General features: G+C 35.0%; 1 protein-coding gene across 1 annotated transcript; it reads left to right on the top strand.

Moving 5' to 3' along the window:
• Positions 1-1,217: 1,217 nt before the first annotated feature.
• LOC131049977 (uncharacterized) lies at positions 1,218-4,633 on the top strand. Its single transcript, XM_057984094.2, has 4 exons — positions 1,218-1,417; positions 1,556-2,430; positions 3,981-4,058; positions 4,174-4,633. Exons 2-4 carry the CDS (start codon positions 1,936-1,938, stop codon positions 4,222-4,224), a joined length of 624 nt encoding a protein of 207 aa, XP_057840077.1. The 5' UTR covers positions 1,218-1,417; positions 1,556-1,935; the 3' UTR covers positions 4,225-4,633.
• Positions 4,634-19,213: the final 14,580 nt, after the last annotated feature.

The raw sequence follows: 19,213 nt of genomic DNA, 5'->3' as shown, positions 1-19,213 counted from the left end.
GCCTCAGAACATGGTGATGATTGGAAAGTTGAGGGTTGGGAACATCTTTCACCAGATTATTGTCATGACTTGCATAAGATCTTTGCTGAGGATATGGAAAGTTATGAAGCTGGTTGATTTTTGGTTGGGCTTGTTGTTCTCTTCTGGAGCTTTGAGGCTCTGGTTTTCTTATGTAATTCTTGTTTCTAATTATTAATAAAGTTTTTACCCCTTTATTCAAAAAAAAAGAAGGATAATATGATTAATTAAATTAATCAAGGGATAAAGGGATAATTAATTAAATATTAATTTAATCAATTTTATGTGTCTGCACTTGGTTATACCACCATTGATGATAGGGTCCAATGAACCCTTCTTATAAGCCTCTAGGTATAAACAATAAAAATCTTCCTTAATGTCTCGCCACTAGCTTGATAGAATTCCATAGGAATCCCATCGTTCCCAGGAGTTTTGTAAGGGGCCATAGAGAATAGAGCCTTTTCCAACTTTTCCAACTTTTCCAAAGACAAGATTCCGTCTAGATATTGACTATAATTAGAATCTATTTTGATAGGAATATAAGTTTTGACCATATCTTCAAGAGATTCTTGGATATCCTGCCATTGATCATCTTTGAAAGGATTTTCATAGAATCATTTGGAAATGTTGCAGATATCAGTTGGACTAGTCTAGGACAAGTCTGAAGAGTATCAAACTCATCCCTTATTGCATCAATTCTTTCCTTTTTATGTTTATAATTGAGATGATTGAAAAATTATTAGAATTATGTTAAAGTAAAACTTAAAAGCAATACATATTACATCAGAAATTGATATTTCCGTCGGTTTTAGAAATAATAAAAACTGGGTGCCACAATTCTATTGATAATAATTTTACATTTAAAATGTCGGAAAGAATATGAAAGCGACAACTATGACAAATTAGCTGACATGCGTATTAATGTTGGAATGTATTAATTCTTTCTGGACTTTATCTCCCATGATTTGGTAACCCGTTGATGTTCGTTTTAGCAGCTTTGCTGTCGATATTGACACGCGTCACCTTACCAAGAATCCACGGCTAAGAATTTACTTGCCTTTGAAAAGTGAAGGCCGATGACCCACTGCCGTCGATTCGGCTAATCCAACGGTGCAGCTGAGGCGACGGATAGAATCGTTGGAGAAAATTTTAAATGAATTAAAAATAGAATTAAAAGTAGAGCACATATATATAATTCTATAGAGGCGGAAGACTTGTAAACACTAGGAAAATTAGAATGCAGATTGTTAAAAATAGCTGTGAATTGCTTGATAAGGTGGCCGTATTGAAGTATTTGGGATCTTGATCTTCACCTGCGCGTTGCAATGATTTCTACCAGCAAGTCTATCTGGCAAATTATTTGAATTTTTCTAATAAGATTTCACCCACCCCACTGAAGGTACGGTATGCTGCCATTTAAGATTGTTTTTTAATGAAATCTGGTTTTCTTTTGCTGAAAATTTGGCCTGGCAATTGAGCAGTCTTAGTTTGTTAGCCAACATTTGATTTTATTTTATTGGGGGCTTTTTTTATGCAGGGAATACATTTCCTTTTAGTAGTTTAAGTTGATCAATGAAGCCCTTTTGAAGGAATTAGCAATTTAGATTTCATTTGGTTGAAAAGAGAAAAGAAATTCATGGCAGCTAATGATGATTTTAACGTCAACCAAGGACGTTTTGGGGTTTTGATGGGAGTGTGGATTTTGGCTTGAAAATCGAGGATTATGTAGGGCTTTTCAAGAATTTCTTGAATCCTTGAGGATTTAGTATTTTTCGCGCAACCTGTTTAAAATTCCGGGTTTCTAAGGAATCAAGGTTTTGTTCGTTGATTTCTCTGTTTCTAGTGCCTCAAATTTAAGGATTTCAGAGGTTTTTTTCCCCTTTGGGACTTTGAGACACTAAGCTGAAAGGATTTCAGATGGCGACAACTTTGAAAAATGCAATTTCTTCTGGGGAATATTTTCAATGGGGAGCCCGCAAGCGTATGACATGGGATAAGCCACACCTAAAGCAGGCCGAGGAGGCTATGGAGAATAAACCCGCCATTCGATTCGACAGGCGCGTTGTTAGAGCTGACAAAGAAGCTGCTGCAGTAGTAATCCCTTGTTCCCTAGATGAAAAGATAGCACTGCCCTGCAACAATAGTAGCTCTCATGCTTTGCCACTTCCTCCAGAGAGTAGTAGGCCGCAAAATAAGGTTAATAATATAATGTGCACCAGGAGCAGCAATTATTCAAACGGAGCGAACACAGTGCAAGACAACAAGGCCTTGAATATGGAGACTTTTGTTTGGCCAAATGTGTGTCTGAGTCTCTCGCATGGCGAAAAAGAGGAAGATTTCCTTGCAATGAAGGGCTCAAAATTGCCTTTGCGACCCAAAAAGCGCCTCAAGTGTATTCAGAGGGCAATCCATGTGAGTATTTATTTTGTGCTTTTCCCATCTCTTATATTTATCTTTTGTTTTAAGCCTTGGGAGGGCAAAGATAGAACAGGGAACATCAGAACATTTATTAATTGCCAGTTAAAATTGTCTTTCTATTGTTTTTGCTCTCAAGATTTCTTGAGGGATCGGCTTCCCCAAGTTTATTAGCTCACTTTTTGGTCTTATAAATTGGGGTTTCCTAGAATTTCATAGTAGGGTACTAAAAAGTAAGATTCATAAGCCATTTGCTGATAAGTTGCCCCAATTGAATCTGAAATTGCTATCTATATAATATTACTCACTGTAATCTTTTCATTTAAGGCTTGAGAGGGCAAAGATAGAATATAGAACATCAGAACATTGTATTGTAATTCCAAGTCAATAACATCATTCTATTTTCTATTTTGGCTGCCAAGGTTTCTTGGGAAACAAGCTTCCTTAAGTTTATTAGCTTACCTACCGATTCCATAGAGGCGGACTTCCTAAAATTTAGAGTAGGGTACTGTAAAGTATGTCAATAGCCGTTTGCTGGAAATTGCCATCTAGACTAAAGTTGAATTTTGCCTGTAAATCTACCAAGCGGGTGCAGCCCTTTCCCCCTCCCCCAATAGTGAATGTTGAGAATTCCTCCTAAACATTGATCACTCGGAGTTTTCTGGAAAAATATTCCTTTTTTCATTTCTGATCTATAGTTTCATGGAATAGTGCACCCCTCGCCATGGTAACCCACGTGCAGCCTATAGTGTCATAGTTCACATATATATGTTTTCATTACAAGTGATATCCATGGCGGGCCGGAATCCATGCTTTCTTAGTTCTGCTAACCCATTTGGAAATTTCTTGAACAAATAGATGCACCAGGTGTCCGTGGTTTTTACTGTGCGACTTTTTTCTGTTGTCATTTATTTTAAAGAGATGACCAAAATTCTCCTGTTGATATAGCTCTTGAAAGTTGATAATATCTAGCTGATTTTGTTGGAGCACTTATGCCATGAAGCATGACATTCACACGAACAGTCTTGCTCTTCTTGATAATGCAGGGAAAAAAATTATATTCTGTAAACTGGAATTCAGCCACTAGAACAGAGTGTTTTCTTTTCTTAAAAAGTACAATATGCATACAAAATAGATTGCACATGGCAATAATCATGCATTCCTCTTTGTTGAAAATCTTTTGTGTCTTTATTCAACATTTTTGCAGAACAGGATTTTGTAATTGTTTTTCTTGAAAAATTGTTGTTTTTACCCTAATATTGTTCTTTCCTTCCCATTCTTTCCCCATTTAACTTTTTGGGATCCGTGCTGAGAATTTCTTGTTCACATTTTCAGTAACAGATTCACACTTGTCTTTAAAGGAAAATTTGGATGTGCCTTAGTATTTGTTTGCATTTGTTGATGCTTAGAGATACCCTGTTATTTAAAATAATTTGCAACTAGTACATGCAATGGCAACTGCTGCTAATGATAAAAGTATATAAGAACATTAGCTGCCTGAAAGTGGAACACATTGATTAATTGTAAGTTTGGATGTTTTTTGGCAGAATGTCATCCCTGGTGGTTGGCTTAGCGATATTTGTCAAGAACGATATGAAGTCAGGGAAAAGAAATGTATAAAGAAGGTAATTTCTCAGTTATTTCTTCCACAGTTTCTTCTGATTTCTTGCAAATATCTCTTACATTATTTATGCCTTAGTTGTTCCTTTCGCTAACAAATTCAATGTGTAATTGACGCAGAGACCGAGGGGATTGAAAGCTATGGGGAGAGCAGAAAGTGACTCAGAATAATCAACTCAGAATAATCAGGCAGTTTCAATCCAATTGTATTTCCAAACGAAGAGTTATTTTGCTGCATGTATCATACGGAGTATTCAACCACATTGATTTGTTTGGTGACATTTGAGTCTCACCATTCAGTTTGTGTCTTGCATGACCAGAAATTACAAGCTAAGCATAGAAATCCCCAGGGACTCTTGATTGTTGTTTCACCATGTTTATGACATGGAAAGAAATGTATATAAATCAAATCACACTGACTATTGTGAGGGACGCAGCTTTTGATTTCCGAAGCAATCCCAAAGCAATATCAATGATTCCAATTGCCCTTTATCTTCAGGAGTTTCTTGTAAATACTAAATGTACATTTCAAAGTATTTTGAGCTCAAGAATGATAATTATTGATGGCGTTCTGATTGAATTGTTTAGAATGGTCTATCTTATTTTATCTGCAGTGCCCTGCTTTTTCATTTTTAGAGCAATGCCATACTGTCTATGGAGTGGAATTCATGAGCATAAAATGATCAGAATCTTCAGTTTCTTCTGATATCGCCTTTGAATCTGGTTAGTAGTTGTTTGGCGGCAGAAGCATTCATTTTTATTCTTGAGCATAAAATGATCAGAATCTTCATATTGAACTATACATACAGATTTTCCATGAGTCTCGGGCTCTGTTGCACTGTGAATAACCTAACCTTGTTGCACTATGAATAACCTAACGTTGTCTCAATGGTAAGAGGTTGTCTCTGGCAGTTAGTTTGAAAAATACTAGCACTATACTTGTGAAACGTTTGATATATGTTATGTAATTATATTTGAATGGCATATATAATGCTTCCCTGGAATGGAGGTGCAGTTTGAATCTTTTGTAACAAAAGATTTCAACTCTGATCCTATGCCCCACACGCTAAGCCACCGACAAAAGTTAAGCCAATGAATGGCCTTCATAATTTTTGGTGTCAGGATTCAGTATTACTGGAATGCACCTTAAGCTTTTCTCGTTTAAATTGTTGAGTAGGACTGAGTACTTTTTTACTGCAACGATCATATTCTGCACATGGATTTATTAGTTTAATAATAACAATAAGCTTTCCTTTGAAGCAGGCCTGGAATTAGGCCGTTTTGCCTGGAATTTGACAGGCTAAATGGCCGTTTTTTCACTTTTGGACCGTATATTTTTGCTATATTTTTGTAAAGGCGTACATATGACATTTCAAATAATTAATAAACAGTAAAAAATAATATATGACATGCTATATTTTTGTATAGACGTACATATGACATTTCAAATAATTAATAAACATTAAAAAATAATATATGACATGTTATATTTTTGTATAGACGTACATATGACATTTCAAAAAAATAATATATGACATGTTATATTTTTGTATAGACATACATATGACATTTCAAATAATTAATAAACAGTAAAAAATTATAATAATAGATAATATATATTATATGGTATTATAATTCGTAATATTGATATAAATTCTTGTAGAATGTTTTTTATAAAAAATATAAATTTAAGTAAAAAATTATAATAATAGATAATATATATTATATGGTATTATAATTCGTAATATTGATATAAATTCTTGTAGAATGTTTTTTATAAAAAATATAAATTTATTTAGAATATTTTAAAATGGTAAGATTTATTGTTTCTAATTTTAAATATATTTTAATATTTTTTTTAGGATAGTTTGTAAATTTTTATGAGTTTAAACTTGTGATAATTGAATCAATTTTAAAATATTTTAATATGATTTTAAAGAATAGTTTATATATTTTTATATGAATTTAGAAACTTAGTAAATTAAATTTTTTATATTTATGGTATATTAATTTGACAGGTAGAGATGTAAAATATTTTAATATGATTTTTAAGAATAGTTTATGTATTTTTATATGAATTTAGAAACTTAGTAAATTAAAATTTTTACATTTATCGTATATTAATTTGACAGGTAGAGGTGGCTGTCAAATTCCAAGCCTGCTTTGAAAGGTAGAGGTGGCTGTCAAATTCCAAGCCTGCTTTGAAGCGCGACCTTTATTTCTTCATACCTTTAAAAGTAGTGGCTGTCAAATTCCAGGCCTGCTTTGAAGCGCTACCTTGAAGCGCTACCTTTATTTCTTCATACCTTTAAAAGTGACACGTAGAGGTGGCCGTCAAATTCCAGGCCTGCTTTGAAGCCCTACCTTTATTTCTTCGTACCCTTTAAAAAGTGTTCCCTCTTTTCTAATTCGGCGTGCTAATCGTTTCTTATGTACTTCCGTTATTCATTGACCTTTCGAATTCTATTTTCATTCGCCATAAAAATATGCTAGCAATTGGATATATTTTTTAATTATATTGCCAGATCACATGATATAATTAATTGGATTACAGATCAGAGGATAGATATCTTAATTATAGCAAATAACTAGCACGGTATATCTTTAGAGATAGTTTTTTATTACTTCACTTCAAAAACTATTATATTATAATTAATATTAAATTAGTATAATTAATATTAAATTATATTATTATATTTTTAATATATTAGATAATCAAATTATTATTATTGTATTTTTATTTTATATTCTTTTTCTTTCTTATTCTTATTCTGATGACTTTATAAGGATACTTTCAATCTTTTATAATCTTAATGACTTTATATGGATATTTTCAATCTTCCATAATCGGGATGATGACTTTACCGGGATATTTTCAATTCAATCTTCTATAATTAATATTAAATTAATATTAAGATATGATTATATTATTATTTTTAGATTACATTATTATTATATATATATTTTTATCTTTATAGTTGAGAAAAAATGAACTTTAGGGACATTTTCAATTCCCAATAATTAATAATATTAGATTGAGATAATTACAAAGTTAACTGATTGCATGGAGATAGACAAATTGATAAGCTTAAAGTGAGTGGTAGAAGTGGGAGTTAATATATATATATTTTTGACATGTTTGTGACACATATTTTATAACATTAATTATGCATTTTTTAATTTATTTTTGATAGGTAAGAATTATTATTAATTATGCATGCATTTTGAATCTAATTTATTAAATAAATTATTGAGGATTGCAATCAATGAATAAACAATATGAAATAAATTAGAATTAAATTCATAATTTAATCTTTATTTTACGAAGTACAAAAATATTTTTTAAAATTTATTTTGGATAATAATTTATCAAATTAATCATTAGATTTAAAAAATCCGTAGATGATATTAATCAGATATGATTTCTATGTTTGTATGATCTTTTTATGATTATTCAAAGCAATGGTTCCATTTTATTCAAAGAAGAATGATACACAAAAATGTTGAAAGCATTTTGTTGATAAGAAGAAAGATCATTTTTTATGATACATGTGATGGTTACAATTTTTTTGACTTGGTGTCTTAAATGGTTTTTGTTAATGAATTTTAGAGCATTCTTTGTCAAGGAGGGGACAATTATATTGACAACCCAATTGTGGCTTATATCAAAGTATTAGCATCCAAGCATGTCTAAGTTGTTAACATCATTTCCTAGGTGGAAACAAGATAAAATTTGTCATTCCTTTGTATATGGTTTTCTTTGTTTACTATTTCAATAGAAATGTTTATAATCATTTTCAGTATTTGATTTTGGTGGTGTATGATCAATACTCCATTTTGGTAGATAAGAATTACATACATAATTCTTACATACATATTTTTTACATATATATATATATATATATATATATATATATATATATATATATATATATATATATATATATATATATATATATATATATATATATATATAATGAAAATGTAGGAGACATTTGAAGAATTGATAATATTCACAATAATGTTGTGATTATGATCATGTCTTAGACAATTGAAGTTTTCAATATCTATTATACTTATATTTGTAATTAGACCTTGTTCTATGGATTATAAGTGCTAAAGCATTTAGAATAAAAATGTAGTTTATAGTTGAATACACAATCTTTGCATTCTTGACAATTTTGTGTTTTTGAGTCAATTAGACTTTTCAATGTCTATTATACTTCTATTTGTAATAAGACTTTGTTTTATGGATTGTTAGTGGCAAAGAAATGTTTAAGGTTATGTGACTAGAATAACTGAAATCATTTGTGTTTCTTGTTTGTTTCATGCAGGTCAAATGTAATTAAAGTTCTTGGCAACAAAGGGAGGTAGATAAAATAGTTGGCTTTCATTTTTCTAAACAATAACAATCACGTTGCCAAGTGTGCAATTCGTAATTCTAGCTACAACCTACAATTTTATGTTCAACATAGTTTTATGTTTGATGCACAACACCACCTTTGACTATATAGTTATTTCTTGTTTGCAATTGAAATCACTATACCCTTTTTTGTTTGGTAATGTAGCATGTATTAGTGTGTCCATTGATTTTAATAGAAATATTGTTGTGTTGTAAACAAATAAATGGATGAACAAAATGCATCTCATTCATTTTCAAATAAGTGCATTGGTGCATGACATGAGGAGTTGTTAACCAATTTGTGTTGCCTCAACATTCCTTATATATTTTTAAGAAGGTTGTAGAATATGATTTAGGAAGTTCATCCTTTTTTTGTTCAAAATTTGTGTCCAATGCAACCACTATTTGAAAGCTTTTCCAAAGTGTTGTGCCATATGACAATCCAACATACACTGGAATGACCCAAATTGGTGGCAATTATCCTTGGTTGCCATCAAGCACAACTAAGTGACCATTGAACAAGGTTCAAGTATAATATGGGGAATACCTTACACCACTTCTTGTCAATTTATTTTAGCAACCTTGGTCCAGTGAAGCTTATTTTGTCAAGTAAAATATAACATACTAAATATATGATTTTTTAGAAAGTTGATAGAGCTTGACCTTAAAGAAGGTTCATATATTTTATTGGTAGGTGAAGTGTCAGATGAGTGGTTGATGCATTGATGTTGAAAGTAGCCAAACATGTTAGAGAAAACCATATAAAGGGTTTAGGGCGAGCCATAGCAAGGGTGTTTATGACAGGCACATCTCTAAAGAATGCTATATAGATGTTATTAATCCGATATGGTTTCTATGTTGTATGATCCTCTTTATGATTATTCAAAACGATGGTTGCATTTTATTCAAAGAAGAATGATACACAAAAATGTTGAAAGCATTTTGTTGATAAGAAGAAAGATAATTTTTTATGATACATGTGATAGTTGCAATTTTTTTGACTTGGTGTCTTAAATGGTTGTTGTTAATGAATTTTAGAGCATTCTCCATCAAGGAGGGAACAATTATGTTGATAGCCCAATTGTGGCTTATATCAAAGTATTGGCATCCAAGCATGTCTAAGTTTTTAACAATATTTCCTAGGTGGAGACAAGATAAAATTTGTCATTCCTTTGTATCATGGTTTTCTTTGTTTACTAGTTCAATAGAAATGTTTATAATCATTTTTAATATTTGATTTTGGTGGTGTATGATCAATACTCCATCTTGGTAGATGCTAGCCATGCCTTCCCAATGAGTAATAATATCTTAGCTACATGATTCAATTTCATCTTGAGAGTGTTTTGAAAATTTAAGTATAATAGAAGCTCACTCAAATAGATGTACTCAAATATGTCATTGTCTATAGAAGGAGTAATTGTGAAATGTAGTGAGACACAAACAATGTTCGGAATATCTCTTTTGTCTACTTGTAAACTTGTGTGGGACTTGGACGAATTCCTATTTCTCCTCACTTCAATCAATGGAGATGTTTCCCTCATGTTGTTGAGACATGGACCAACTAGGAATCAAACCTAGGACGTTCCATACGGTACTGGAGTGCTCTACCACTGAGCTATTGGCCCCTCTTGGACCAATCCATCGTTGGTCCGGGTGTGGCTTATTTCCAACACCAACACCCACCCTTAAGCCACACCTCTCGTGTGCTTGGGGCTCCTAGTCTGAACTTGGCTCTGATACCATGTTGAGACATGGACAAGCTAGGACTCGAACCTAGGACCTTCCATACACTGCTGGAGTGCTCTACCACTGAGCTACTGGCCCCTCTTGGACCAGTCCATTGTCGGTCCGAGTGTGCCTTATTTCCAACACCAACACATGTTATAGGATGTCCCATATATCTTTCAATGAAGCTTGAGGTAGTTATTTTACATTCTTGAGCTAAGGGTAAATGGAATAAGACTTTTCTATTTAAATAAATTAAGGAATAACTACATATTTTTAGTAATAGTCATAAAAATTTGTGAGATGGCTTGTGTTTAATTCATGATTGACAACACTTTTATTCATAAATCTGTAAATGTAGTAGGAGCTATTTTTTTGGATCAATGTTTCTTGAGATACATTTTAGAAGTTGGTGATATATTTTAGACCAATTATTTTCTTTTGTTGCATACTTAACGATGTATTTCAACATGGATGCTGAGATAGAATTGGCTGGAAGATTAACATCTGTGCACAAAATTAATAGAATTTTTGGGTTGTGGATGTACACCCTATCATTATTGTAGAATTAATTAATTTAACCTTACTACATAAATAAATGATTTAATTATGTTACCCTTTATTCTTCTCAGAATTAATTAAATTAAATTAATCCTGTCACTATAGTCCAATAATTCATTTATTAAATAAATAAATCATTCCCTATTCTTCTAAATTTCCCCAAATTAATTAATTCTTCTAAATCCCCCGTAGTTAATTAATTCAAATTAATTAACTAGATTATGTGATTCCTACAAATCACTTTCCTCTAATCCTCACTTAAACTAATTAATTCTTCTAGAAGCCCTATTAACATTATTTCCTAATTTTTAATTCCTCCACTCATTCTCTTTCCTCATGTCACACCCTCCTAAATTTCCCACTTGTCTTCTAATCTCTCATTATCTCATTTAATCATCCCCTCTAATAATTTGCTAGTGACTTGTCCTCATGATTAGCTACAAGTCAACTAATTGCTATAAATGGCTTGTCCCCCTCTCAACCCCCAACCTTAAATGCACCAACTTTGGTCATTTCAAGGATTTCAAATTTCCTCTCTTCCCCATGCGCTCATCTTTCCAAGGAATTTTTAATTCCTTTTCCCCTTTTCATTTCCCATGCACCTCATTATTTGGGAATTTTTAATTCCCTTGCCCTTCCCCAAGAAAATTTTAATTCATTTTTGTCTTCCCAATGTACTTGAGGATCTCTTCCCCATGTACATTGTGGAGTGTGGAGACAAGAAATGCCTTTACGACAGGACACAACTATTTTGGTTCTAAAAAGACACATAAAAACACATTTTGTCAATAACACGAAGGTTATACGCACGTTATTGATCGTTGAATTCATGATTTATAGCTGTGATTTTTGCAGTTGTCACTATCACGGTGTATGTTTTGACCATTTTGGAGCCAGAATAGCTGCAGCCTTTACGACAAATCTCTTGGTCTCCACACCGTGTCCTCTCAATCCACCTCATCTATCTCCTTCAATCTCTTCCCTTGATTGATTTTCAATCCCAACCATCCATTCCTCCTCCTTCCAATCTATAAATTGGGGTCTCCTCCCCTTCATTCCATATCTCATACTCATGCAAGTTCATGATGCTCTTTTATGCTTAGGAATCCTTTCTTGTGCATCCATATTATAGGCAACTTAGGCATCCATAACCTCTTAGCTATAATCCCTATCCATCATTCACTTGCTATCCCTCATTCATCCATCCCTTCATCTTAGTTGTTGTGTATGGAGAGAAACCCACAATCATACAAGGAGCTAATCTAAACAAATTGGAGAGGGGTGCATCTTCAACTTCACCAAGAGCTCAATCTGAAAGAGAAGGTAAAATTTCAAGATATAATGGTTTAAGTTTTAGTGTTTGAATGCTTTATTTTATTAACTAACCATTGCATCACTTGGAGTTTTTATCCCTCTTCATTTTGGCATGCCCGATGGGACCCACATCCCTAGTCACTATTATTAAATTTGAGTGTTTTTGCAAGTTTCTAAGTTGCAGATTTCGGAACAACGTTTGGGCCTGCAAATCAACGTCTGTGTTTTGCATTAACGTCTGTGTGCAAAATTTAAATTTGCTAACCTGCCATTTTTTGCAGGTCTTTGCATCAATGTCTTCACGACTAGATCAAAGTCTCTGCACAATGTCTTTTGACACTTAGTTTCGAGCTTTATTTTCATTTTTTACAACTTAAAAAGAACAAAAACATTTTAAAAAGGTCTAAAAAAGAAACAAAAATACTAAATTAGCTGCTTTTCTTTCTGTTTTTTTTTTGCAATCTAATCAAATTCTTAGGTTAACTAGGTTAGTTTTTATTTGGGGCTATTTGACACATCAACGTTTGCATAGACGGTCGACGTCTACGCTCTGGTTCGACGTGTGTGTCAGACCTTAAAAGCCCGCCTAGATTTAAATTTCAAATTTTAAATTTTTGGCTAACCCTATCTGTCTTTTTATCTTTTTGACGTCCGCATTGATGCTTAACATCTGTGCATTAGAATGACGTTTGCACTTATAATATTTTAATAACAAGATTTAAATTTTCAAATTTTAAGTTTTACCCGCTTTTTTCTGCTTTATGTTTATAGGCAAACCTATTTCAGCGTCTGTGTAGACGTTCAACGTTGGTGCCTAAACTTCGGCGTTTGCACTGAGGCCTTAGGGATTTTTAGTTATTGATATCATTTTTTAATTTTGTAGGTATTTTCCGATTGTCCAAGGCTGATTTCAGACTACTAACTATTTTTGTGCAGCCCCACTAGTCAAAGAATACTTTTTCCCACTAGTTTAGTTTGTTTTCTCACATTATAGATTAGATAACCTTGCATGTGTGATTAAAATAAACAAGTGTTTTTCCTTCTTTGTGCACTTGCACATCTGTTGGGTGGAACCACCGTTGCACTTGAGTATCCTCTCCCCTCACCTTCGTGGATCTTGGGTGTAAGAGAAAAACCGATCAACAACACCTGTCTTTTTTATTTTTTAGTGAGGGGTATTCTTGATTGGGGATTTTATCACCCACATGAGTACTTTGAATTGGGACACATTGGGGGATATCGACTCTCCCGACACGATCTCGAGTGGGTTTTTTTGAGCCGCTATATAAATAAGTTAGTTAGGCGGTTGAAGTGCTGAGTGAATTTGTTGTATGTGGAGGCCCCCTCTACACTGATAAGCTCAGTCAGAGCCTTAATTGGCTTGCTTCAAGAATTCATCATTGGGTTGGTGATCCCTCAAAAATTACACTAAGAACCTTTGTTTTAGTAGCCAAAATCTCATGTTTGATGGTTCAAGGTGTGTCGATCGTACCCCATAGATATCCCCCATGTACCACATCAAGATGAGACACAAATTCCCCATATCATAGATCCTCGGATCTTTGGGGTAAGAGAATCTGGTATACTCAAGAAGTGAGTGTCATGGAGTGGAGCCAGTGCTACCAGAGTCTCTATCTGTCCGCTTGTTGGAGGTATTTTATTGTTTCAGGGGCCCCATCAAATGGTTTCCATTTTCCAACCTTAGGTCATATGTCTTAAAGCATGTCTTCATTTTGTTCAAAACCAGTAAAGTCTGTTTGGGCTAATCTCGCCCCCCCCATCATTTTCATGCTTGTTGTCAAGCATTGCACTTGGCCAATGTGTATACTTTTCTTGATGTGTTCTTGCCAAGAGTAGTTGACAATCACCCATTCCACAAACACTTTCCATTCTTTCAAAAACCTTCCCAATTTGACCAACTTTCCATCAAAATTTCACAAATCCCTTCATGCCCATGTCAACCAGACATCCTAAAAGGTCAATCCACCATCAAGTGAAGAAGAAGAAGCCTAGTTTGAAACAAATCCTCAAGCGTAACAAGTTCTTATATATCAATCAAAAACTCTTGTTGAAACATAGGACCTTCTTACATCACTTCTATGATTATCTCCGTGGTCGCAACAAAGAGTTTGATGAGGAGTCTCTAAGAGAATGTGCTTTCCAACAGAGGTCGGGCCTTCCACAATCAATCAATAGGGGTGGTAATATCAACTTATCTTATTTGTCTTCTCAACCAATCACATATTGAGTAATCTTCTATCTAGAGTAACCTTGTCATCTTTTTTCCATAATCATCATAATTCTTCTTGATCTTTTTCATCGTTCCCTTTCTAAGGACTTAGCACCCTTAATCAAACAATCCAACTTCAACCAAACCTTAATCCAATTAATCAAATCCTATCATCCAAAGATCAAACCAATCAATCATCCAAATCAATCTCATCGCAAGGTTAATTCTTTGTCAAAGTTTGACTTAGATCCTCATCCTTAATTAATCAATCAATTAGCTTTTGTGGCTAGGAAAGAATCTCCCCCAAGTACCTTTGTCTAATCATTGTGGGTTGATCCAAACCCTTATCCTTTCTCTTATTTTGCTTAGGGACATTAGTCTACCTTAAGTAGGAAAATAATTGATCACTATCATAAGGTCTAAATCTTACCTAGCTTGGTTGTCACCTAGCTTGTGGTTAACATCATCAATTCCCTACCCCAATTCCTAATCCAAGGACTAAGGTGAAATCCTAATCAAATCAATCCCATCCTAATCTAGGGACAACCCAAATCTGTCCCCATCAAATCAAAACTTGCTAAGTCCTATCATCAAATTTTCTTCTAAATCATCTCTAAGGTTATTCGTGCATGGTCTTGACTCGCTCTCAAAAGGCGAAAATGGCAACCGAAGACTATGGAATGCCTGATACTAATCTCTTCTACAATCAAGATCCACCACAACAAGAATAACAACTTGTTGATCAAACTGACCTTTCTCCATGTGTCCAATTCTTTCTCGCTAATCCTTACAATTAAGACATAATGGAGAAATTTTTTAAACATAATGCTAATGGGCTTGTAGCTCATTTTATCACTCAAGGGGCACAATTGCCCCCAGGATTTTACTGATCTATCCTTGACGTACCTCTCGAAGGTGACCTCATGGACCAAATTGACATTGACACCATCCTCCATCTGCCACCTGTGACATTCGCACCAACGGTTTCTGTACCTCCAATTTCCATACCTCAAAGCTCATCCAATCCAACCATATCCCAACCTCCTAGGTCAATCTCTCCTCTCTATAATTCTCTCAATTACATCAACACAAGTTTGCCTCTCGCTAGCACTATCCGCGGGTCACACCCTCAAGTCACATCACAACCTTCTGTTACATCACCACTTTTCGCCTCCTCACAACCTATTGCTTCCTCCTATCAATACATTCATGGTGGTGGTATTCCATCCTTGTCTCATCAAATCCCAGGATCTAACACAGGTCACTATATCCCTAATGTCCATAATCAACAACCCGACCTCATAAAAGAAATTTTGGACATGAAGGACCTTATCAAAAACTTTAAGAATGGGACAAACAAATGACCTTACACCTTTGAGAAAATATGTCCTTGTCCCTATGACCCATCCATTTTTGCCGCACCCTACCCACTTGGGTTTGAAATGCTAAATTTTTAAAAATACAAAGGTAAGGGTGACCCTAGGGACCACGTCTATGAATTTCACATTTTGTGTCAAGAGGTCTCCTATAGTGACCTATACCTTAGAAGGCTTTTTCCAAAAAAATTTGGCGGAGATGCCCTTGCTTGGTTTTCTTCCTACCCTGTGGCTCCATCACATCATTCCCAGACTTGATAGAAAAATATGTATCTCACTATGTCTACAATATTGAAAATAACACTTTTATGATGGACTTATGCAATACCAAGCAAAGGCCTAGAGAAATTTTTGCCAACTTCCTCCAAAGATGGAAACAACTTATCAAGAAATTCTTGTGGGACATACCAGAACCTCATTAAGTTGAGCTATTCCAGCATAACTTGGTACCTGAATTATCGAAACCATTGACTTGTCAATGCTTGAGTACCTTTGATGAAATATCTAAGAAAAGTATAGCCTTGGAACATGTTCTTTTGGAAGAAGGAAGAGTAAAACATTATGAAAAAAATAACCAAGGTTCATCTTACAATGACAAGACAAAGTTTTGGTCTAAGAACAAGAATGTGGTCAATGATGGAGTCACCGACGCCAAGCGCTTCCAAACTGTTGTTGCCCCATCCAAACCCGCCACCACCAACAGTTTCTTCAACAATCAATCCAATCCTCGTAATCAATCCAATCAATCTCAACCCCACAATAATCCCTTCATCCAAGGCCGACCTCCCTGTTCCAACAATCAATCCCAACATGAGTACACTTCTCTTGGTGATCCTATAGAGGTCATTTTCCAGAAGCTTGTCCAGGCTGGCACGGTTGTCTTTCTGATAACCCATCCTTTTGACCCCAACCAACCTAAACCTGGTGGTACAATGAGAATGAATATTATGATTATCATCGAGTCAATGGTCATGATACAAGAAAATGCATGAAACTCAAGAACTACATTCAGGACCTAATTGACAAGGGAGACATAGAAGTAGCAGAAGCTAAACCTGGTAACTCCAATGATAAACTCAAGATATACTAGGACCCATTCCCTAAATATGGTAAGGACAAGGCCTCATCATCTCACATTATCAATTATGACTACACTAACTACATCTTTGCCTTTGATTCCTTGGTCGGTCGCATAGAACCCATCGATACACATGTTAATACCATCACAATCCAAGGAGTTGATCCCTCTCCCACCCCTCATAGACCCAGGTTTACCATCCAAGGTGTCCCTCCTCCACAATCATCCAGTCGGTCCTCTCAAGCCAAAATAGTCATTCATGGTGTTGAACCTTCAAATTATTATAATGACTGCAATGTGACTACTCGCAGAGGAAGAGTAACCATCCAAGGAGCTCCTCCCCCTCCCCCACAGCCTCCCATGTCATCCACCCACCGATATGATATCCTTGATCATCTCGGGAAAAATCCTGCATAGATCTCCATACTTGAGGTCCTAAAGACATCCCTTGTCCACAAAGAGATCCTTGAGCAAGTCCTCTCAGAGTCTCGCATTCTCAGCAATATTAATGCAACCCAATTCCAAGCCCTCATAGGCAACCTCGCCATGCAACACCACCTTTTGTTCACATCAAAGGACGCACCCGCCTATGACCTATCTCACAATAAGCTCCTTCACATTGAAGCTATTATGCAAAAACATAAAGTTAAGCGAGTCCTTATAGATTGTGGATCCAGTTTAAACTTGTGTACATATAAGTTAATCAAACAACTGAGAATATATAAGGACTTGGTTGACCCATCTGGAAAGATCACAATCAAATCCTATGATGATGCAAAAGGGGTTTTAAAAGGTACAATCACATTGCCTCTTCAAGTAGGCCCTGCTATTTTGAAAACAACATGCTAGGTCTTGGACCTCGAGCTCCCATATAACATCCTCCTCAGTTGTTCATGGATTCATTCCATTAAAGCCGTCCCAACCACCTATCACCAATGCCTTAAATTCCCATTCAATGGTAGAGAAGTTACCATTCACGTTGACTTGCAACCCTTCCAATATTGCAAACTTCTTGAAGGGAAGCACCCCTATAATTGTCCCCTCAATTCACCCACTCCACCACCCCCATCTAATCCCTCAAATGTCACCTCCACTTTATCTCAACCTGAAGTTAGGGTTAAGATTATTGATAATGGTTGTGGAGATTATACCCTTCAAAATGCCCTCTACGTGGGTCAACTCCTGCCCTCTCCTAGGACATATGACAAGCCAAAATAAATAAAGAAGCAGAAGAAACCCACTATAAAATGCAAAGAAACCACCCTTCAACAGTGGGGCCCACTTGATGAGGAAAGCTTGGAAACCGACGTTACCTCTTGGTTGTATCAAGAGGAAGATGAAGAACCAACAACCATCCCCAAGCAAATGTATGCAAAAGAATCCGCCATGGTAGATAAGATGGGTTACAAAGGGCATGGTCTTGGACCAGATGAAAAAGACAGAAAACACTCATCTCTCTGATCTCCTACAAGTACAATAGAGGCTTGGGTTTCTCTCCTATACATAAGATCATTGTCACTGGTGCCCAACCAGATCCTCTTATTGAAGTTGAATATTTTGATGAAGACGAATTCAATGAAATGCCTTTCGAATATCTTGATGATATATTTCATGATGCCCATGTAAACACTATCACCCCTGTCACCCCTCCCAATCTATTTGAGCTCAAATCTTTACACCCTAAACTTATTGACTAGGGCCAACAAGGACAACCTACCTTGGACATAGGTGTTGATGATGATGACCTCCTGACATTAATCAACATGCAAGACCTTGAGAATCACACATCTTTCAAAGGGATTTAGCTTCATCTAGAAGCTTACTTTGGCAGTCAGGTCAACTCCCGCAGTCTTAAAAATGAAAATAAAAAGAAAAATCAAAAGTCCCCTAGTTAAAACCTCTCTGAGGCACCTTCAGACATAGAAAAAGTAAAAATAAAGTACACATCTTCTAGTGAAAACCTGGATCAGGCACTAAAAGATGAGGGACTTGATCTCCCTACCATGGTTCCCCCACATCAAGAAAAATTACCTTTACTCATTGAGGAGACATAAATAATCAATTTGGTTACAAAAGACACTCCAAAGAATGTACTCATAGCCAAGTCTCTAACGGATCAAGAAAGACAAAATTTCATGAGCTTTTTAGATGAGACAAGAATCAATTTCGCTTGGTCATATGTTGAGATGTCTGTCCTTGATACCGACTTGGTAGTACATAATATTGTTGTTTGTCCAAATGCTAAACCAGTCAAGCAAAAGCCACACAAGAAGCATCCTCTATCAAAGGATACTAAATTCAAATGGGATTGTCTCTGTCAAAAGTCATTTGATAAACTGAAAGAATATCTAGCTTCTCCTCCAATTTTGATGCCTCCTATTCTAGGACAACCACTTCTTTTGTACATATCAACAACTACAGTGGCACTGGGACATTACTAGTACAAACATATGACCAAGGTAAAGAGCACACAA

The sequence above is a fragment of the Cryptomeria japonica genome, chromosome 2 (assembly GCF_030272615.1).
Source record: "Cryptomeria japonica chromosome 2, Sugi_1.0, whole genome shotgun sequence".
NCBI lineage: Eukaryota > Viridiplantae > Streptophyta > Pinopsida > Cupressales > Cupressaceae > Cryptomeria > Cryptomeria japonica.
Note: the sequence above shows the minus strand (reverse complement) of the source record. Positions and strands in the feature narration are given on the sequence as shown.

Coding starts and splice junctions, on each gene's coding strand:
- LOC131049977 (XM_057984094.2), top strand. CDS start 1,936: ATGGCGACAACTTTGAAAAATGCAATTTCTTCTGGGGAATATTTTCAA. Junction 2,431..3,980: donor GTATTCAGAGGGCAATCCAT/GTGAGTATTTAT, acceptor GTTTTTTGGCAG/AATGTCATCCCTGGTGGTTG. Junction 4,059..4,173: donor AAAAGAAATGTATAAAGAAG/GTAATTTCTCAG, acceptor TAATTGACGCAG/AGACCGAGGGGATTGAAAGC.